This window comes from Pseudochaenichthys georgianus, chromosome 16 (genome assembly GCF_902827115.2).
Source record: "Pseudochaenichthys georgianus chromosome 16, fPseGeo1.2, whole genome shotgun sequence".
NCBI lineage: Eukaryota > Metazoa > Chordata > Actinopteri > Perciformes > Channichthyidae > Pseudochaenichthys > Pseudochaenichthys georgianus.
The window spans coordinates 27806794-27829192 of NC_047518.2; the positions used below are offsets into that span (position 1 = coordinate 27806794).

General features: G+C 42.5%; 1 protein-coding gene across 2 annotated transcripts; it reads left to right on the forward strand.

The window, feature by feature from the left end:
• Positions 1-96: 96 nt before the first annotated feature.
• Positions 97-11053, forward strand: pdp1 (pyruvate dehydrogenase phosphatase catalytic subunit 1). Of its 2 annotated transcripts, none has more exons than XM_034102679.2 (9): positions 97-206; positions 2270-2534; positions 2624-2791; positions 3256-3467; positions 3845-3926; positions 7900-7994; positions 8090-8258; positions 8341-8559; positions 8973-11053. In XM_034102679.2, exons 2-9 carry the CDS (start codon positions 2283-2285, stop codon positions 9351-9353), a joined length of 1578 nt encoding a protein of 525 aa, XP_033958570.1. In that variant the 5' UTR covers positions 97-206; positions 2270-2282; the 3' UTR covers positions 9354-11053. The 2 variants fall into 2 exon arrangements, with proteins under 2 accessions (XP_033958570.1, XP_033958571.1); XM_034102680.2 differs by having other exon boundaries at positions 2275-2534.
• The last annotated feature ends 11346 nt before the right edge of the window (positions 11054-22399 follow it).

The following is a 22399-nucleotide window of genomic DNA, read 5'->3' on the forward strand; positions in this document are numbered from 1 at the left end:
AAAGCCAGGCCCTGATTTTAAAAGGCTCTGCTCGTGCGTGAGGGGCATAGACTGTATAAAGAGGGGCTGCCGTGACGTCGGTACGGCTGTCAGCGCTCAGCCAATCAGCGTTAAGTTCCCAGTGTGGCGCTCCTGAATGATACAGACCGGAGGGGTCGTGTGTTAAGTCATGAACTTCACTAACTTCTTCACAGCCATCGTTTAAGGTGAGTCTGAATGTTGCTCTGAACTCTTCAACCTTTACGTATAGAGAGCTTTGAGCTGGTCCCTTTGTGTCTTGTGTGAACAGACATTATGCAGTTGGAACTTGGTGGGTGTAACCGTAACCCACTAGCTAACCTAACCATTAGCATGACTTTGGCTGCTGTCCCTTGTTCGCGTCTATTGGAGAGTTTACCTTTACATTACCTGTTAATGCCAGATAGGTGGCTTCATTCTGCTCTGAGATTAATGCTCTATGTTGCAAGATAAGCTAACTGCTCTCATGTTAGCTTGTGGTTTTGTTGACTTGCTACTACAGTAGCTTCGAGAGGCTAGTGATGACAACTTTCTTGCAGAGCTCGGAGCTGGGACGGGCCCTCTGTGGTTTTGGTGACTCATACATAGTTTGAGTTTTGGATGATGTTGGGCTGCTAAGCTCAGTCAAACAGAGAGGGTTCACGCTGGGTCGTTTGCAGAGTTTTGCTCTAAAACGTTTGAGAGTCACTTGAGCTTTGATCACCTGTGCTGCTGCAGCTTGATCCAGAACTAAAATGAGCTCTGATCAGCTGCAGATATACTTAAAGTATGTAATGGATTATATTATGGATTATAGATACGCACTCAGGATCCTGTTCAGTAGGTCTGCATGACGAGACAGAACATTTCTCAGGAGGCAAATGTCAGGGCTGAGATTCTTGCCAACGTTATTTTTAGCCCTGCTGACCTAACGTTCGGTGAAAGGGGCAGAGTTGGTTGCAACTCAAGTCAGTACAAGCTAGAGAGGTCTGCTAATGCACATTTTCCTGCAACATAACGAAAAATGTGAAAATCCAAACCAAGTGTGTGCACAAGGCTCAACTGTAACCTGAGTATGGCACGACAACAAATAACAAAGTTAGAACAAGTTACCCTTGGTTTTGTATTTCCACATTGAATGCTTGCTGAGATAGCAGGATATTCTATTAGGGTGTGCACTGCATGCAAGAAATAAGATGAATAATTTGATGGAGTTTTATTAGAGAAAAGTTTCCCTTTACATCTAGTTAAAGGTACCAGTTTATTAGGTACACCTAGCTAAATGCAGTCTAATAAAACAATTGTATAATAAATCAATCTTTATGATTGTGTTAGTCAAACTGTACAAGAGGTGTTTATTCAACTATTTGTTCATTTTGAAGATCATAACGTTGAACCTCTAAAACTGAACATTACTGCTTAAGAGGTAGGGTTTATTGCAGGATTATTATATTAGATTGCATTAGATTTGCTAGATTAACCAAATATAAAAATATGTGAGTATTTGTATTATATTGTTGATCTGTATCTAAATACAGAACAATATGCAGCAGAAACAGGGGCATGTAAACGTCCTTTACCATTAAACTATTGTTGCCACTATGACTATAACAATCTTCAACACTGATTTCAACCATTCCAGTTTCTCACCACTCCCATCGGTGGTCTGAAAGTTCACTTCAAGACTGACCTGACATTTCAAAATTGTTCAATTTGTTATCCCCTTGCTGCCGCTGACATAAACACAAATATACTTGTAAACTTGTGAGCTGGCTGCATTTCACCACATGGGAACGGCATTACGTTTAGTCTAATGTCCGGCTCAGTAACCATCCAGGGTGTTCCCCAGCACAACGGCAGTTTATCAACAACCGGTTTAATCCATTGAACCAATTTAATGTGAGTCGCTCACATGGGAATAGTGGTTGTTAGGGATGGAGTTTTCATCCCAAAGATTGGATATGATTGAGACATTGATACTTAAATATTAAAAAGTGTACTGGGTTGGTGTTGTTATTTACCAAACAAATCCTCACCTACATAAGGTTGTTTTGAAGGTATTTAAGGTCCTTCTACAAACTGTCCCAACTTGTAATTTAACCTCATAATCTCTTTCTGTTTTTCAATGTTTGCCTAATGGTTCACAGAGAGACCACTTTGTTCTGTGCAGGTGAACGCCTCCTGATAAAAGTACATACAGCTGTTGCTGTCAGAGCTCTGTGTGTCTTTTCAACAGGTCGTACGATAAGTTTTTTTCTCTCTGTGCCTGCAGAGCAGCTTCAGCCATGCCTGTGACGTCTCAGCTGCTCAGGGGTTTGCCTCGTGCCAAGCTCTTGGCCTCCGGTCTGCTACCATGCCAACAACACCAGTCCCAGCTAGGACCTATTACTAACCGACAACCCTCAAGATGGCCCTTTCATGTATCGCAGAGCCATCAGCACTCGAGAAGTTACCAGACAACCTCAGAGCTCCGCAGCTACATCCTCACACCGCCGCAGGTCAACTCCATCCTGAAAGCCAACGAGTACAGCTTCAAGGTTTGTGGTGATTCACGAAAACATAAAGCACATCTGGCCTTCTCTCTATGTTTACATTTTCATCTTACCATTTGATATGATGATTCCAGGTGCCAGAGTTCGATGGGAAGAATGTATCATCGGTGATGGGCTTTGAGAGTAATCAGCTGCCGGCCAACGCTCCTATAGAAGACCGCCGAAGTGCAGCCACCTGCCTGCAGACGAGAGGAATGCTGCTGGGTGTGTTCGACGGCCATGCTGGCTGTGCCTGTGCACAGGTAACGCTGACTGTTACATGTACTGTTCTTCAGAGGCATTTTTTTAAACTCAAAACATCATTATACATCTCCAGTGATGAGCCCTTGACCTCATACCCTCTCCCTATTAATAACACAGGATTGCTGTATCTTCCAAATATAATAGACTGATGTTTCTTTAATTCTAAAGGGACTGTCTTTTTGAGTCAAATATCTTTAACTAACTTGCCAACATTAATGATTTAGTTTGTGGCATGCACAGAAGTACCTGAGGAAATTAAGTTTGTAACCTGGCTGGTTGGAGGTTAAGAGCTTACTACTTTTTACAGACACTAGGAAACATACCAAGTAATATTTAAGAGAATTAGATGTTAGACCTGACACATTTCCGTTCCAACTACAACAAGACAACTACATTTTTGGTTTTTCTTAGTTATTTCTTTACACCCTGATGCATCAACATTATATGTCCTCCTCTCTGCCAGGCGCTGAGTGAGAGGTTGTTTTACTACATCGCGGTGTCTCTGCTGCCCCATGACACCCTGTGTGAGCTGGAAGCAGCGGTGGAGGCCGGCAGGGCCCTCAGTCCTATCCTGCAGTGGCACAAACACCCCAACGACTACTTCAGCAAGGAGGCTCAGACTCTCTACTTCAACAGCCTCCGAACATACTGGCAGGAGCTAATAGATCTGACCAGGTGAGAATCAGAGGATACACAACAAAGTCTGAAACAACAACACTGAGGCACACATGCAGGCTCCTTCATTAACTTCAGTGAGACCAGTATGTTATCACAACTGCACTTAAGGCACTGCCAACAAACAGGGCACTGTCTGCAGGAGATGATTCTTAGGCTGTGCAAATACTTGGTTTAGAAATGTGTAATTTAAGAAGTCTGGTTAGTTGACTTTGTCGACAATTCGGACTCTACTTCCTGGTTTCCTATTTCATCTTCACCTGTACCTTATAGCAACACGCCCACACCAACACTGGCCCGTTATTTTGCCAATAGTGCCGTTATCTGTTCTCGACCTTTCTTTCTGTGTGGTTAACACATATTACTCTTTTTTTTAGCCCGGGCGACGTTCCAGATACACACGAGGCATTGCTGAACGCCTTCAAGAGGCTGGACAACGACATTTCCCTGGAGGCTCAGGTAGAAACTCTCAGCTGTCTTAAAGTGAAACGCAGGGGTGTCAAACTCAAAGCCCGCGGGCAAAATCCGACCCGCCCGCAAGAGCTTGCAATGAATATAATACGTTTATTATACAGTTACATGCCGCTTGCAGAAGCATGTTGCCCATAAACTACATGTCCCACAATACATCTCATTTTGTGACAGGCGCAATGAAGACACTTGCAATTATGTAATATAATACATAATTTTTATATATTTACATCCATCCATCCATCTTCTCCCACTTATCCGTGGTCGGGTCGCGGGGGTTGCAGTTCCAGCAGAGAGCCCCAAACTTTCTTTTCCCTGGCGACATCAACCAGCTCTGACTGGGGGATCCCAAGGCGCTCCCAGGCCAGCGAAGAGATATAATCCCTCCACCTGGTCCTAGGCCCCGAGATACTTGAACTCCTTCACTTGGGGTAAGGACTCATTCCCTACTGGGAGTGGACAGTCCATCGGTTTCCTGCTGAGAACCATGGCCTCAGATTTGGAGGTGCTGATCCTCATCCCAGCCGCTTCACACTCGGTTGCAAACCGATCCAGTGAGTGCTGAAGGTCGCAGACCAATGAATATAATACGTTTATTTATGGAGAAGTCTCCCCCGGAGACCAAATATCGGACATATATCAGGGTTCGTACGGTCATTGAAAACCTGGAAAAGTCATGGAAATTCAAAATGCAAATTCCAGGCCCTGGAAAAGTTATGGAAAACAATATTTTTCCCAAAGTTTTGGAAAAGTCATGGAAATGTAACTAAAGTTGCGTCAAATATAATTTACATTTCATCTAATCGCCGAAATAATCTGCGGTCGCGAGCTGTTATGTGCCATCATGACGCGTATGGTGTTATTTTTTAATATATGAAGCGCTAGCTGTGTGCTCGAGTCTTCCTGCCTGTCTGCTGATCCGGGATGAGGGTCAGCTACATTATCTTCGGTGCGTTCGTTAACTGTGCGGAGTCACTGTGGCACAGACTGAGCCACTGGTGAACAGCTGTTAGAACGGGCCGTTCAGGTGTTCAGAGCAGAGCGGCAGAGCGTGATGTGAACTGAAACGTTTTTCTGTCGCAATATCATTTAAAGGTCACATGTCATGGCCATTTCCACTGATCATAATTCCATTGTTGAGGTCTAGTTGAATAGATGTATACTGTGCAATTTTCCAAACTCACATTGGTTTCTCAAACAGCATCTCTGTAAAGTATGTGTATTCACTCTCTCCACTACACGGCTCATTGCAGCTCTTGCCCCCTCCCTGTGAGCACAGTGTGCTCCGATTGGTCGGGGCCAGTCGGGACGTTGTGAATCACGCTGAGCTCCGTGGAGGTGTGATTTCCTTGTTTAGTGATACACAGCCAAACTCACCCTGAGCACGCACAAAGTCACAGCCGAAGTAAAAACAATAAGTGTGGCTTGATATTGAGTAAGGTTGATAAACGCTGTGAGAATGGGTCTGCAGAGAGAATTTCGCCGCGATCCCAACTGTCTGTTATCAGCCTGCAGCCAGGGAGGAGAGATCAGCAGAGCTGCATGCACTGAGTGTGTGAGGAAGTCCGTGGATTGGTCAATTTGGACCAATCAGCGGGGGCTTAACGTAACTGCTCCGCGGACGTAACGTAACGGCTCCACGGATTGGTCCATTTCGTTCCGGGGACCACATGACATCATGATGTCCCCGGAAGAATCAAATGGACAGTGACGTATCTCCAACGAGGCGTTTTGGGGAGGTATTTTCTGTGTTAGAGTTTTACTCCCTTCATGGTGTACTTTGAGGGTTTTGACTCTGCAGACCGTTTACATGCATAAAAACCTTCATAACACACAAGGGGACGGGTAATAACCGGAAAAGCATGACATGTCACCTTTAAGGAATCGTTGAGCTAGCTAGCATACATTGTCACTATCTGCTAACGTTAGCTTTAGCCTTCGTTTTCTAATAGTTTTTTTCATAGGCTATCAACAGAGGTGGTATAAGTATAAATATTGTGCTTGAGTAAAAGTAGAAGTACTCCAATCTTGTACTTGAGTAAAAGTATAGTACTCAGATCTTGTACTTGAGTAAAAGTAGAAGTACCAGAGTGTAGGAATACTCTGTCACAGTAAAAGTCCTGCATTCAAAATGTTCCTCAATAGTTGAGTGGGTAGAAGGGGGTATCATGCACATTCGGTGCAAAATACATCGTTCTTGGTACAAGACTAAAATGCTATTTTCTTGTAATGGCGGCACTAATTAGCATAATAGCATGCCACAGACACATGTGATCACTTTAAGAGTAGTTTTGTGTTCCTTGACCCTCAAAACATGGATCTGGATACCTTATTTGTTCAGTTATCTGCAATAATGGCTGAGATATAGTGAAAGGTGTAAAAAGAGTGAAACTCGATTTTTAGGGTAAATAAACACTAATTTGGGAAACAAATATACGTGGGACAATTTTTCAACTTTTTAACATAGCTAATCATTTTCTACACAATTTTTCCAATCTGGAAAAGCTGATACCCCCTTCTACCCACTAGACTACAAGTAAAAGTAGAAAAGTATTCTCATCAAAATATAGTTAAAGACAGTAAAAGTAGTCATTTTGCAGATTGGTCCATCTCAGAATAATATATGATATGTTTTATAATGATTGATCATGAAAGTGTTCTCAAAGCTGGTAAAGGTGCAGCTAGTTTGAATGACTTTGTATACTGCAGGGTAGCTGGTGAATTTATTCCAGGTGGAACGAAAGTCTGATTTAACACTTGATTATATTTCACATCATTCATCCACATCTGTAAAGTAACTAAAGGGATTAAATACATAAAAAGTATAAAGTACACCATGTACCTCTGAATTGTAGTGGAGTAGAAGTACACCATGTACCTCTGAACTGTAGTAGAGGAGTAGAAGTACACCATGTACCTCTGAACTGTAGAGGAGTAGAAGTACACCATGTACCTCTGAACTGTAGTGGAGTAGAAGTACACCATGTACCTCTGAACTGTAGAGGAGTAGAAGTACACCATGTACCTCTGAACTGTAGTGGAGTAGAAGTACACCATGTACCTCTGAACTGTAGAGGAGTAGAAGTACAAAGTAGCAAAACATTGAAATACTTAAATAAAGTACAAGTATCTCAAAATTGTACCCACGTATAGTACTTGTTGAGTTTATGAACTTAGTTACTTTACACCAGTGGCTATAAAGATAGAAAGACTAAGCCTTGCACAGAGGCATGAAAATACATTTTCAAAATGCTCAACAGTGCTGCCAAAATTATAAACTGACTGCTACACAATTAAAATAAATGCTTTTATATATTTCTACTAGATGTGACTCTTTGGCGTTTCTGTTATTATTACGTCGGGGTCGGGTCCTTGCCACCTTTTTCATACCTGATGACTTTGCCTCCCTGACTGCAGTTGCTTCAGCGTGTAGAAGCTAGTAAGCCTACTATTTGATTTGATTTAGATAGGCACAACATGTTTCATATGCAGACCTTATTTTCCTGTTCCATGTTCAAATAAACCATTTTCAGTGGTAATTCTTTTTTGGTCATGGAAAATTAGGTAAAGGTCATTGAGAAGTCATTGAAAATCATTGGTGAAAAAGTGTATGAACCCTGATATATTTATATAGTCTTAAAGTTAAAACAGGCCCTTTGAGTGCAACCATAATGCTAATGTAGCCCGTGATGAAATTTGCGTTTGATACCCCTGTTCTAAAAAACAAAGTCATTCTTAGTTTTTGGTGATTTTACACAAATTAAAACATAATTTCCAAATATCTTATTCCATTCTCCTAAATACTTCACACTTTTAAGATGCATATTGAATATCACTGTTGCACCATGGCAGGAGTACAAATAAATTCTAGGCATCCAAATGTAAACTTTTATGGATTAAAGAGATTTAAACTATGTACCCTATCCTGTCTGCAGCCTCACAGTGTCTCTCTGCCCCGCAGGTTGGAGACCCCAACGCTTTCCTGAACTACTGGGTTCTGAGGGTTGCCTTTTCTGGAGCAACGGCCTGCGTGGCTCACATCGATGGATCAGACCTGTAAGGAGGACAAACACTTCCACATGTCCCTGTCAACGTGATGAGCTAAATATATGTTGTAACTAAGCTGATGTTTTTCCTTACTGTTTTTAAAGGTACATTGCCAACTCAGGAGACGCTCGGGCAGTGTTGGGGGTGCAGGAGGAGGACGGTTCGTTCACCGCTCACACACTCTCTAACGACCACAGCGCCCAGAATGAGGAAGAGGTGGCCCGGATACGAGCTGATCACCCCCCTTCAGAGAAGAAGACAGTTATACGACAGGTAATACCTCCACCAATGTGCTTTATGTGGTTGTTGTTGCAGCATTTATTAAAACCCCCCTTTCTGTCTGCCTCTTTATCAGGACCGGTTGCTCGGCCTGCTCATGCCGCTGCGTGCTTTTGGAGATGTGAAGTTCAAGTGGAGTATTGAGCTGCAGAAATGTGTGTTGGAGTCCGGGCCCGATCAGCTCCATGAAAACGAGCACTGCAAGTTTATCCCGCCAAACTACCACACCCCCCCCTACCTGACCGCAGAGCCGGAGATCACGCACCACAAACTGCGGCCACAGGACCGCTTCATGGTGAGAGGAGACAAATCCGCCCTGTGTTTGTTTCAAAAAGTAATGGCAGTAACTTTTCCTAAAGGAGATTCCTACCCTTAAATTCAGACTTTATTACTATTTGTTCAACTTTTTCCACACATTTTAAATGTAGATACCCCATTAAAAGGTGCTCCAAGTCGACGACTTTTCCACAAATTGTATAAAAGCATTCAAGGGAGACCTATTTGAATCGCTGAGTTAATCAAGATTATATTCCTTTTCTGAACAACATTAATTTCTAGTCGCAGTATTAGTGAAATTGGATAATAAATATTCTGAAATAAAGCTAATTTACTGTTCTAACTCAAGGCATGACAAAGTATGTGAGTAACTTAGCTTATCTGATGTTACAATCGTGTGTTTTCTGATTCCTCTTGTTTCTGTCCCTGCAGGTGATTGGCTCCGACGGCCTCTGGGAGACGCTCCACAGACAGGAAGTGGTTCGTATTGTGGGGGAGTATATAACAGGGGTTTCCCAGCGTCAGCCCCTCAAAGTGGGGGGCTACAAGGTCTCCCTGGGACAGATGCAGGAGCTGCTCGACGAGAGAAAGGCTCGCGAGTCTTCGGCTTTCGAGGATCAGAACTCAGCGACACACCTGATACGCCACTCGGTGGGAAACAACGAATTTGGCACGGTTGACCACGAGAGACTGTCGAAAATGCTGTCGCTGCCCGAGGAGCTGGCTCGCATGTACCGCGATGACATCACCATTATCATCTCTCAGTTTAACCCTCATGTGATCGGAGCCCAGAGACAAGACGGGCAGTCCTGAGCTGTACCTCCACCGGTGTTTCACTGCAGATAATGCACATTTGTGTAACTGTGTGCTTGTACACATAAGCCCACTGTGGACAAACAGGCCATAATGAGAACATATCTGTCCAGCAGAATTGTTTTAACTCTATTTAAGTAAATACCTTGTATATTTGTATGCAGTGCTACAGAAGATCTAGTTCCTCGTGAAGATCTTCGTTGGATGGAAGTCAATTATATGACGCTATTTATGCTGCCAACATCCTCTGGCAACCCTTGCATACACACCTCTCTGCGTGGCTGATAAGACGCTGTTACAAACTGACTTTTGTGCCTCCTCGTCTGCTGAAAGACTCGGGTTGAAATTGTAGATCTTCCAAAGAGCGTAAGGGTTGGGACTCGATGCAGCACTGACTCAACCTGATTCTCTGATATGGACTCAAACTGGGCTGTGCCACTGTAACACCAACACTCTTTCTCAGGTGTTATTTCCAACTCACTCACAATATATATCTGTATCCCCTGTATCTGCTTAACATGCACGTGTTCTGCATTTAAACTCAAGTATTTGAAAGATTGACTCAATGCCCTGGATTTCAAGTAGCTGCAAGATGTAGAGGTGAAGTCCGCCTTTCTGGGAAAATGTTATTGATATTTGATCTCCTCACCCAAACAAATGCACCCCCCTCAGTGCTGTTGGCATGTGCCAGATTTACATCCTTGACCTTTTCACGCCCCCTGTTGCTGATTGGCTGGATTAGTGTTATTGTTGCTCTGAGCTACTTTGTTTGTTTTCCATTTACAAACCTGTGTATGAACCACAGATTCATTTTTCAGTGCGTAAACAGAACTGAAAGCTAGCAGATCGTAATAAGATATCGACTGAATTTGACAAAAAGTGTCACTGACTCCAACTTTAAATTGCTGACGTTAAGCTTTAAAGTGCTCTCTTCCATATTGGCACTCTAGTGAACATCTTGTGGGGAAAAGATGGTTATAGGGAAGAGAAACAATGATTCAGATGCACACAATGTTATCAATTTAAATGGTTACTGGATACCTCCTTTAATCTCTTCAAATGAAAAGCAAAGAATAATCGAAGAGACTTCATTTCAAAGTGTCACGAGCCAAAAAGGTTGGGAAACACTGAGCTATGTTTTCAATATGCTAAAGCACAGAGCAATAAAATAGTCCTACAAATATTGACCGACTACACACTTATGTACTGAAAGGAGGACATGCATGTGCACTACAGGTATATTGTCTGGATGGTGGTTAGATGAATTACGGTTCATATATATACATATATAACACAACCCTAAGTTAAATGAGAGTTTTGTAGCTTTTTTTCCAAGCTTTATGGGTTAAAAGGGATGCTTGTTTAGGGTTCATCTTGCATTATATTATTTATTAAGCATTTTCAGTTTGGGTGACGGGTGTTTGATTTATATATGACAGCTTTGTTGAAAGCAGAAGCACTCTCCTGACACTCTCCAGTTAAACACTAAGGACGGGGTCGAAGCGTTGTGTTCAAGTGTGTTTGAGCCCACAGGAAAGAGCAGAATGTACATTTGAAAGCAGCTGTTTGAATATCACATTATTTAAAAATATTTTACAGTACATGTATGTTACACATCTTTATTTACAGTTGTATGAAATGTAATTTATGTGGATTATGTTTTGTATATGGAAATACTTTAATAAAACACATAATACACACCACTGGGTACAGCTGTTTTGTGTTTTGGTTGACACAGACTGGCTTGGTGGTGAACACACTGCCGCGCCCCTGAATGCAGCAGGACGTCCCGCTAACCGACAGCCACCTGAGGTCAGTGTGTGTCAGGCAGGCAGGTCTCAGGTTGCAACTGTGCCGCTCTGCTCAGTTTACATCAGTGCATCTTATTATAGGGCTTAGTCGAATACTCCATTTCGATTGGCCAATTTACATTTCGTAGATTGTGAATACTCTCTAACTCGATAACATGACCGTTGCTAAGGAGAATCAAGGGAGTATGTGCAGTCATATCAATCGTCAGCTGTGAATGCTTCTTTTCACAACATAATCTTGTATTTTCTAATGTGAAGTACTACTATACTAGGACTCTTTTGTGATTATTTGTTTTACATTCTTGACTGTAGTATAAATGTTCCTCCTAATGATATATAAACCCTGAATTCACAGAGTGCAACTTCCTTTTTAGAATAATGTACATAAATTCACATTTGCCATTGCAGCTCTCCTACCTCAAAGGCTGAGAGATACTAAATGAAGTACAGTTAAAGGTCGTTCTTCATACTGAATTGCTACCCCTGTATGGTGTCCTTCAACACATCGTGTTTTGTCTGTGGATAAAATACCTCATGTACAGATTGTATTCTTCTGCCTCAGTCTGCTGGGAATTTAAAGTTGAAGGTTAACTTCACTTTGCTTGTGACAACATTGTCTGGGAAGCAAAAGACTGTATTCCAAAAGAGTCCAAATGTTCTTTCTGGTAATACTTATATAATATATATAATTTATGTTTACCCCACTAACATTCTCAATGCAGGATATTTCATTTTAATGAGGTACATTTACCATTGTATTTCCTCCACCACGAACACAGTGGTTTGATTTGTTATTTTCAGGAGACAGTCAGTGAACCACCACTAGATGCTGCTGCAGTATCAGACATGCTCAAGTGTCGAATAAGAGACAAGGTCATGGATTTATTTGAATATTTACATTATTATGCATCAATTTATAATGTTAGTTTGACAAATACTTTTTTACAGCAAAATATCTTTATCACTAATACAACAACCAAAAAGACTCAAGGTTTTTGAAAACATAAAATAACTTTTTTTTAAAGAACATTGATAACCTGTTATGAAAGAGTATACATGAAACTGCAAACTGGCTGATTTTATTGCATCTGTGTTACTGTGACAAAGAATCTCTTATATGATTCCTGATAGCGACACATTGTATGAAACATATTGTAGGACATTGCAGACTTTAAATAGTTTTGCAGTGGGATTGAGTCGCAATAGTCCCTGAGAAAAGAAACGTGGGTTTGATCATCACGTCGTCAGAGTGTTTGATTATAAGGGCCATGCGCTCAGTTTCTCAGAAATAAACATGTTTGATCAGATGTTATGCCTCATCCCCGGATGTTTTTCCAGGACTAGGGTGACTTCACTTTAAGGAATTGTGTGCTGCCTTCTTTTCCGTTGGATTAAGGTGCACAACGTGTAATACAAATCCTCCCACACAGCTGTCTCTTTTATTTACAATAATATAACAGAACTAATCACCCAATTCAGTTAAAGTAATCCACCACAAGGGGCAGCCAAAGTGTGTCAGGCCTCCAATGTGAAAATGAAAACTCACTGTTTAAAATGACACATTCGTTTTTATACAGACAGAACTAGATAGAGTTTATTTATAAAGTTTATTTGTATCCCGGGGAATAAAAAGTACACATAGGCTTTCAATATGTTGCGAGTTCTTCTGCACAATTTCAGTTTGGTGATCTACCTTTTAGTTTACTGCAATGTCAAGGGAAAGGGAAAGGGGGGTTTAACTAATAAGTAATATCCCACATGTAAAATAATGATTTTTGAAGAAGAATAAAGTGGTGGAACACTTCTAAATATTGGAATAAACTACATATTAAACTGCAATAATGAAAGATGGAAAGCTAACATTTTTTAATTATAAAATTAGATCATATTTTATTTACTCCAAATATTTACATTTATTTTCACTTCTCTCCCTGTAGACATGTATTTGTAACTTCAGTGTCAACTGTAACGTGACTAAGGATTTCCTCATGGACATTGTGATACTTGTACATGTATACTTCTGTAGCATATTTATGTAACTGTGAAAATAATCTCTTGAGTGTGTTCTCACATGCTGCGTACAGTACTTTGGATTCAAGCCAGATGTTTAGTTCTTGAGGAACATTGTGTTTTGTTTGCGTTAATGCCGCTTCTTTATATATATTATAAAGCATGATAAAAATACTTTTCAAATGAGACACAAACGATGATTTACTGATATCTTTTTGACATAACTTGTAAATATACATTAAAAGATGGTGTCAAATAAACAAAAGCACTGCTGATTGTGATGGTGAAACAACAACGTAGTATTTCTTTATTAGGATAAAAGGGTTCGCAGCACATTGGGGGGAAACATGTTGGACAAAAACAATTGTGTGTGACTGTGTGGTGATGGTGAGGTCTGACATCCAGAGGGGTCGGGTCATCCATCACACAGTTTACTCTACCTGTCTTCCCTCCACCTCTTCTCTATTAACTTTAACCTCTTCCACAAGTTGTGTGTGTGTGTGTGTGTGTGTGTGTGTGTGTGTGTGTGTGTGTGTGTGTGTGTGTGTGTGTGTGTGTGTGTGTGTGTGTGTGTGTGTGTGTGTGTGTGTGTGTGTGTGTGTGTGTGTGTGTGTGTGTGTGTGTGTGTGTGTGGTGGAAAGTGTTGCCGGGATACAGGCAAGGAGAGAGTGCAGACATAAACACAGGAGAGGCTACATGTTGAGGTTTTTGGTGATGTGGTTCACCCACTGTTCTCCGTTTTGCTTTCGGTATCTGCAACAGGTCACATTCAATTACTCATCTCACACGTGCACACACACACACGTACACACACACATACCCACACACACACATACCCACACACACACACACACACACACACACACACACACACACACACACACACACACACACACACACATACAAACATGGCACAAGGTCAGGTAGGACGGTTATTCAAGACAATTTTATGTGCAGTGTTGGAAACTAGTTACCAGTACGGTACTTGAGTACAGTTTTAAGGTACTTTTATTCACTTGAGTATTTCAATTGTTGTCTTTGATTATACTCAAACACCACCACACTCTACTTTTTACTAATACATTTATCTGACCTCTTTAATTAATTGGGGATTCAGATATATCATTGAACATGAAATATAAATCAACTAATAAATGATGATGTATTACTATAGATTACGCTGCCCAAAAGTATATATATATATATATATATATATATATATATATACATACATATAACACATTATTGTCTCAATAATAAAAATTCAATAATGTAATTTATATTCTGAAATGGGCCAGTCTGCATAATGAGTATATTTTGATGCAAATATTTTTGTGAGATTTCTAATACAGAAGCTGTAACGGTGTATTTCCACACTGTGGTCATGCTACTTTTACTTTGACCTCCCCCACTACTGCACATGTTGAACATTAAAACTCTCACATGTGGTTTTGAGAGGGATTTTTTTCTTGTGGCCTTTTTGTGCTGCATAAAAGCCCAATTAATCCTTTCAGCACTGTGGCCCGTCGCCCACTGTCACAAGAGATGACTCAGAGTCGCTCTGTGCAGCACCAAGGCCTCAATTTCCCAGTGACAGACTGGCATTGATGTGGGTGGGGGGGCTTAAAGATTTATATTGTGCAATTTTCCAAACTCACTACAGCATCTCTGTATAGCATGTGTATTCACTCTTCGCTGCTGTGTGTGTGTGTGTGTGTGTGTGTGTGTGTGTGTGTGTGTGTGTGTGTGTGTGTGTGTGTGTGTGTGTGTGTGTGTGTGTGTGTGTGTGTGTGTGTGTGTGTGTGTGTGTGTGTGTGTGTGTGTGTGTGTGTGTGTGTGTGTGTGTGTGTGTGTGTGTGGCACGTCACTGTACCCAGGAAGAAAACAATGGAAAAAGAGAAATCTCCAACGAGGCGTTCTGAGGCAGCATAGACAGGTATTTTCGGTGTTAGAGTTTTACTCTCTACACAGGGTGTACTTTGAGGGTTTGTGACTTTGCAGACCGTTTACATGTATAAAAACCTTCATAACACACAAGGGGACGGGTAATAACCATAGACTGTATATATAAATGGACGTAGTGTCCGTGACGTCACCCATAGGATTCTGCAGAGTTGCCGTGAAGCCCTTAGTAGGCGGAGTCGGCCACTAACGGCTTGACAGCAACGTCAGAGTCTAATCCCGGCCTAGTGATGGGTCGTTCGCGAACGATTCGTTCTTTTTTGAACGAACCTTTGAAGTGAACGAGATGATCTGATTCCTCCCACAAAACGATTCGTTTGTTTGAGTCGCCGCCTTCCGCCAAAAGCTAAAGAGAAGCTGTTCGCGAACGACGAATTTAAAGAACTGGCGGAAACCGTTCAGAACTGTTTCCTACAGTTCTTTTATCTTATATCCCTTTCTTTCAAGAGGAGGGTCCCGTTAGGGCCCCTCCGAAATACTGGATGTTCCGTCTACACAGAGTTGGACTCAGTTAGACAACTACCACAAATACAATGAAGTACTTTACTGTTGGACTCAGTACTAGTTGGACTTCTACCACAAGTAGGCTACTATGAAGTTATTTTACTGTGTACTTTCAGTTATTCTCTGTCAAACTCCTGTGGCAGAAAATCATTGTATCTCTCATCAAATATAGCAGAAAACATGCATTTTGACTGAGGATTAAAACTGTAATCAGAGCCCTCTCATCTGAGCTCCGTTACACACACACAGGAGCGGGACATCCTCCTCAACCTGTCCGCCATAAATGCCTCAGGACGGATACCTGAACCGTAGCGTCCAGTTAGCTTAGCGATAAATACACACAGCGTTGTATTCTCCTCCCCCTGTCGGACCTAAAAGCTTCAGAGGGCGGATACCTGAGCTCCATAGCGTCCCGCTAATGTGAAACACACACAGCGTTAGCGGGACATTCTCCTCCCCCTGACGGCCCTAAAAGCTTCAGAGGGCGGATAGCGGGGCTCCGTAGCGTCCAGCTAGCTTAGCTGCTAGTTTAGCGATAAATACACACATCGTTGTATTCTCCTCCCCCTTTCGGCCCTAAAAGCTTCAGAGGGCGGATACCTGAGCTCCATAGCGTCCCGCTAATGTGAAACACACAGCGTTAGCGGGACATTATCCTCCCCCTGTCGGCCCTAAAAGCTTCAGAGGGCGGATAGCTGGGTTCCGTAGCGTCCCACTAGCTTAGCCGCTAGCTAAAGGTAAACATAGATGGGTACATAGAATATGAATAACTCGTCACCGATGTAGAGGATATATTTTTGTATTCACTTTGAACTCGGCCAAATGGAGTTTAATGCTTTGGGATTTAAGTTAGGCCACATAGTAGGCTACGTGCATGGGTTTGAAAGTATAACGTGCTAGCCTGCTGTAATATCGTAGTCAGGCACACATTTATGAGATTTAACAATGGCCAATTATATTTCTTAAATAATGTAGCCTATTCCCAGAGCATAATTTATGGGGCAACAAGGTGGGGTGTAAAATGTGTTTTAATATCATACATTTTACGCCAGTAAACTCCTTGTACGGACTTCGGCAGTAGTGAAGACTCACTGAACGAATTAAGTACAAAGACGAATCGTTCGCGAACGTGCAAATCACCAGAAATCTTTCGCGAACCGGTGAACGAATCTTTAAAGTGAACTGAATCAAAAGATTCGTGTCCCCGAAGGGAATCTAAATGCCCATCCAACCCAGTCTCACGGCATTTCGTGTTCACCAACACGATTTTTAATCTATTGATTCGTGTTCACCAACACGATTTGCCCCTTTTTTTCGTGTTGCACAGCACGATTTTAAAAGCAATGTATTTCTACTGGTACTAGGCTTGTTTGAGACAAGCAAGACCTGCGCAGTTGCGATCAACGTCTTGCTAGTGCGTTGCATGATGGTTAGTCATTTTGTCCGACTTGCTCTGGAGGCTCGCCCACATGAGACTTTGAAATCTCGCGGGACAAAGACGCCCGCAGCCTTGAGAGCGAGGCGAGTTGGCGCAGTTGCTCTCCACGAGCTGCGGAAGCGAAATGCTTGATGGGAAACGGCTCGCTGGTATCTCGAGCTGAGCGCTCATTGGTGGTTTTTACCACGTGCTGCTGATGAAACTCCAATTGGCTGGCAAAAGTTTGTTGTTGTTTTGTGTCAGTTTTACGTCGCCACATCCATTCCCATTTTTCATTATTTTTCCACAATGTTTATCATCATGAAATTAATATCTATATATTTTATACTATACTGCTTACCGTTTTCATACTTTATATATCTGAGCATATTCATACACACTGTTCATACTGCTCACAGGCTGATCTAGAAAACCGGGTGATTTGCTACAGCGATAATTAGTTTCTCCTCCAACTTTTTTTGAAATATAGAAATGAACGGCGGGATATCTCTCCCAGCTTAGACGCGGTTTGATTGGCTACGGCTTGAGCTGTCAGATTTTCCGAAACGGGATTTGATTGGCTGGCGCTGGCTACTCCGTCAGAAGTTGAACAATGTTCAACTTCTGACGCCGGAGACGGCGGAGACGGACCGCTCTGCTACCCACAATTCAGTTCGGCGAAAAAGCGAGGCAACGTGACGTCACCCCATTCAAAGTGAATGGGCAGATTGGAGTTGTCGACGCTGTATTGTGGACGGGCCTGACGCCGGAGACGCCGGAGTAGCCAGCGCCAGCCAATCAAATCCCGTTTCGGAAAATCTGACAGCTCAAGCCGTAGCCAATCAAACTAATTATCGCTGTAGCAAATCACCCGGTTTTGTATGACCAGACCCTCTTCACCTACCGGGATACAAACCGGAGGAACCAGGCATGGAGGGAGGTGGCAGAGACAGAGGGTGAAACTGGTAGGTTTTCGCCTGTTTGGGGAGTTTATATATATATTGCTCCCATAAAATCCCCGGGGGTTTTTGCTTTGTATGTCGGGGGCGGGAGATTCATGTGATTGGTTGTTGTTCGCATTGCTTGAATAAAATCCCCAAGCTACAGACACGCCCAGCTCCAAGCTTTTTTTGAAGCTGTAGTGTGGACGCTCCGTGACGCCGGAGGCGGTCCGCTCTGCTACCCACAATTCAGTTCGGCGAAAAAGCGAGGCAACGTGACGTCACCCCATTCAAAGTGAATGGGCAGATTGGAGTTGTCGACGCTGTAGTGTGGACGGGCCGTGAGGCATGTACGTATCCATCAAAGTAACCACGCCCTAATTTAATGAAAAAACTTTAAGACCTAATATAAATAAAAGGGTCGTGTTAGAAAACAATTCACTCACAGATTCATAATCATGAAGGTGGAATCTAACTATATCGATAATAATATTTATTGCATCCATGGGTAGAAAGATGTTTTTTTCTGCTGTAAAATTGGGCATTTTAACATGGGGGTCTCTGGAAATTGCTCCTTTCTGCAGCCAGTCCCTAGCGGCCCATGTATGAACTGCAGTGTGTGGCACTTCCGTATTGGCGTCCCGGCTGTTCCCCAGAGTTTTGCCGCTTGGTAATAACCGGAAAAGCATGACATGGGACCTTTAAAGGTATAGGGGTAGGTAAGAATGGAGAAACCAGCTCGAGTGCGCTAGCATTTGAAAACAACCGGAAAAAATCTGCCCCTTCCTTCAGACTTCCTTACAGAGCCCCTCCTCCAACACACACGGAGCCCCCTAGGGGACATGGAGAAGAAAAAAAAAATTATTTGAACAAAAGAAGAAAAAAAAATGTTTTGCGAGATATCGCAAAACCCCGTTGCAGTTTGTAGACGGTCCCTAAGCACTCCTCTCCCACCTTTTGCGATGTCCATCGCACATCTTGTAGCAGGAGCTGATGCAGTGGTGCCAATAGTGTAGCTAAGTTTGGCAGAAATTTGTTATAGTAATTTAGCAAACCTAAGTACGACTTGAGTTCAGTAACATTTGTGGGGTTGGGAGCCTCCATGATGGCTTTGACTTTCTGTTCCACAGGGTGAAGTCCCTGTGCGTCCACTCGATGTCCCAGATATTCCACTTCCTCTTCCAGGAAAGTGCACTTGCTCCTTCTCAGACGCAATCCTGCCTCCTCCAGCTTTGCCAACACTGTCTCGAGGTTCTGCAGATGGTCTTCCTCATCCACACCGCTCACCAAGATGTCATCTAAATACACTGCCACGAAAGGAATGCCTCGCAGGAGACCTTCCATTGTCCTCTGAAATATAGCTGGGGCTGATGCTACTCCAAAAGGCAGTCTGTTGTATGTGAATAAGCCTCTGTGCGTATTCACTGTTAAGTATTTATTTGATTCATCATCCATGAGTATTTGCTGGTATGCATGACTCATGTCCAACTTTGTGAACTGTTTTCCTCCTGTCAGTGCTGCAAACAGATCTTCCATTCGGGGTATGGGGTATTGTTCAAGTGAGGAAACTGTATTTACAGTGAGCTTGTAGTCTCCACATAGCCTTACTGTCCCAACAGGCTTCAGTATTGGAACCACTGGTGCTGCCCATTCTGCATGTTTAACAGGTGAGATTACTCCTTCTTTCAACAATCTGTCTATTTCTTCATCTACTTTGGTGCGCATGGCATACGGGACAGACCTTGGACGGAAGAAACGAGGGACTGAATCAGCCTTTACATGGATGGTAGCTTTCATACCTTTCAGTGTGCCAAGCTCCTCTTTGAAGACATTTTCATGTTTGCTCAGTACTTGCTGCAGCGATTTGTCCTCTGTCTTCAGGTGTTTCAGGACTCGGGATTTGTGTCTGAGCTTGATTTCTTTCCAACTCAGATGTATTTCCTCCAGCCAGCCTCTTCCCAGCAGGCTGGGGCCGTCCCCTTTAACCACAATGAGGGGCAGGTACCGCCTTTGATGTTTGTATTTCACTCTAACAATGGCAGCTCCGACCACATTAACAGGGTCACCTGTATAAGACTCGATGTGGATTTTGGTTGGTCTCAAACATGGACTTTTTGTGTCTTTCCATAGTCTTTGGAATGTCTGTTCATTCATTATTGTGAGACTACAGCCAGTGTCTATCTCAAAGTTAACAAACTTACTATCCAGCTTCACTTCAACCATGTATGGGTCTACTCGTCTCAGGTGCACTTCACTCATGCGTCCCAATCTGAACCTCATCTTATTCAGAAAGAATGTATCTTCTTCTGAGCTATCACTTTGGCTCTGTTGCTCTTGTACTTTATGAGAACGGTGATATGTGGTTTGCCTCCTTTCTCTCTTTGGGTCTGCATTTTTGTTGCTGTTTCCATTCTGTGTAGATCTACTACGACAAGCTCTGGCAATGTGTCCTATTTTACCACATGCATGACATTTCTCTTGTTTAAACTTACAGTCTGCTGCTTCATGCTTGGTTCCCTTGCATCTGTAACACTCTTTGGTAGGTTCTCTGTGTGCATAAGCCTCCTGTGGCTTTTTATCCATTTTGAAGCATTTAGCTGTGGCCCCTTGGTTTTGTATCTCCTGTGCATTTTTATTTGCAGTCTCTGACGCCACAGCAATTGACAATGCTTTTTCAAATGTTAAATCCGCTTCTGATAAGAGTCGTCTCTGAATCCGATCTTCATTTATTCCACAGAAGATCCTGTCTCTCAACCTCCGCTGCAAAGTGTTACCATAGTTGCAATCCTGCGCTAACCGACACAGCTCAGCCACGTATTCCATTACTGGCTCACGGTTGCGGGAGTCAAACTTGTACCTTTGAACAATTTCACTAGGCTTTGGGTCAAAGTGATTTTTTAGCAGCTCCACAAGTTGTGTGTAAGTCTTATACTTGGGCTTATCCGGACTGAGGAGGTTTTTCATAAGGCTGTATGCAGACGTTGCTAATAATTTGAGCTAGCTGCCGCTAACGACCCAAACCTGCATGTAAGGTGCTAACCAGTCCGTTCGGCATGTCCTGTTTGATCCCATCTTGATCCTTGTCTTAATCCTCGTCGCCAATAATATGTTGTATCTTGTGATCAATAATTGTATGTCCACAACGTAAGAGTAGATTTAACTCTAAAATACCACATATATGCAATGGCATGATAATATTATTGTGACAAGTGGGGTATTCACCTGGTGTTTCCAACGTATACAACAGGCTCTTTTAATACCAAGAGTGAGTTTGCCCCCTGCTGGACAAATGCAATAACATGTAATAATAACACAAGGTAAGATACCACAGCTATTCTTTCACACACAGTGACGTCACGAGCTACCCACAATGCAACACGTGCCATATATGTATATATATAAATACGCCATTTTCGTGGAGGTGCAAATATCCTGGAAGTGCAAATATAAACAGCTAGCTAACGTAGCCAGGCAGAGCGCACTCGTTTTTTCTTCTGAATTAACGACCGAAGAAATCGCTGCATGTCTTCGGATTACATCTCTGGACTTGAGGGGTGTGCTCTAGGTCGTTACCAGCGTAAACTAGAGCTGTGTGGGTTGTCGGATTGCCTTACAGACTGCCTGCAGATGTATGGAAAAACGAACCTTGAAAGTGGCCTTCGTCGATTTTGGCAGCATCTACGTCTATCTTCTGGAAACACCAGGTGAATACCCCACTTGTCACAATAATATTATCATGCCAATGCATATATGTGGTATTTTAGAGTTGACTAGATATTGATTATGGCAATAGACTATGATATTCTGCTTGCACCTCGCGTGAAATGGCGGATACCGGAAGTACGGTGTCGCCCTCGGCCCAATACCGTATGTGTGTGTGAAAGAATACATTTGTGTGTGCATTGAAAAACACAAGTGTGGATCCGGAAATACAAGTGTGAATCCTTCTGTGTGCATGTGTGTATTATGAGACTGTTCTGAGCCCATACGTATCGAACTGTTCTGATAAAAACGACTCTGTAGCTCGTTGTCTATCTTGCTGTGATTGTAAAGTCATGTTGTTTGTATTTTTACAACGTTATGTTCATGAGTTATTGATCCGCAAAATTCGAATCTGTCAATAACTCAGCCCAGAGGGACGTGCATGTCCCCTCGCTCTGTGTTCTCTTGTTCCACTTATGTGAAACCCTTTATATATACAGTCTATGTGTGAAACCCGTGCCTATTGCCAAGCACTGATGTTATATCTTTATATTTAATGCCAATCTCAAAGTAAAATCGATGAACCGCTCCATTGTTGTGGTTTCTGTGTTGCCGTAGCAGCCGAACTGACCAGGAAGTACATTGAGCTAAATGAAAAGTATTGCGAGATCTCGCAAAAGTATTGCGAGATCTCGCAAA

Bases quoted from the DNA above. Each gene is read 5' to 3' on its own strand.
- pdp1 (XM_034102679.2), top strand. From the start codon at position 2,283: ATGCCTGTGACGTCTCAGCTGCTCAGGGGTTTGCCTCGTGCCAAGCTC. The intron at 2,535-2,623 runs GTTTGTGGTGAT...TGATGATTCCAG, and splicing joins CCAACGAGTACAGCTTCAAG to GTGCCAGAGTTCGATGGGAA. The intron at 3,927-7,899 runs GTAGAAACTCTC...TCTGCCCCGCAG, and splicing joins ACATTTCCCTGGAGGCTCAG to GTTGGAGACCCCAACGCTTT.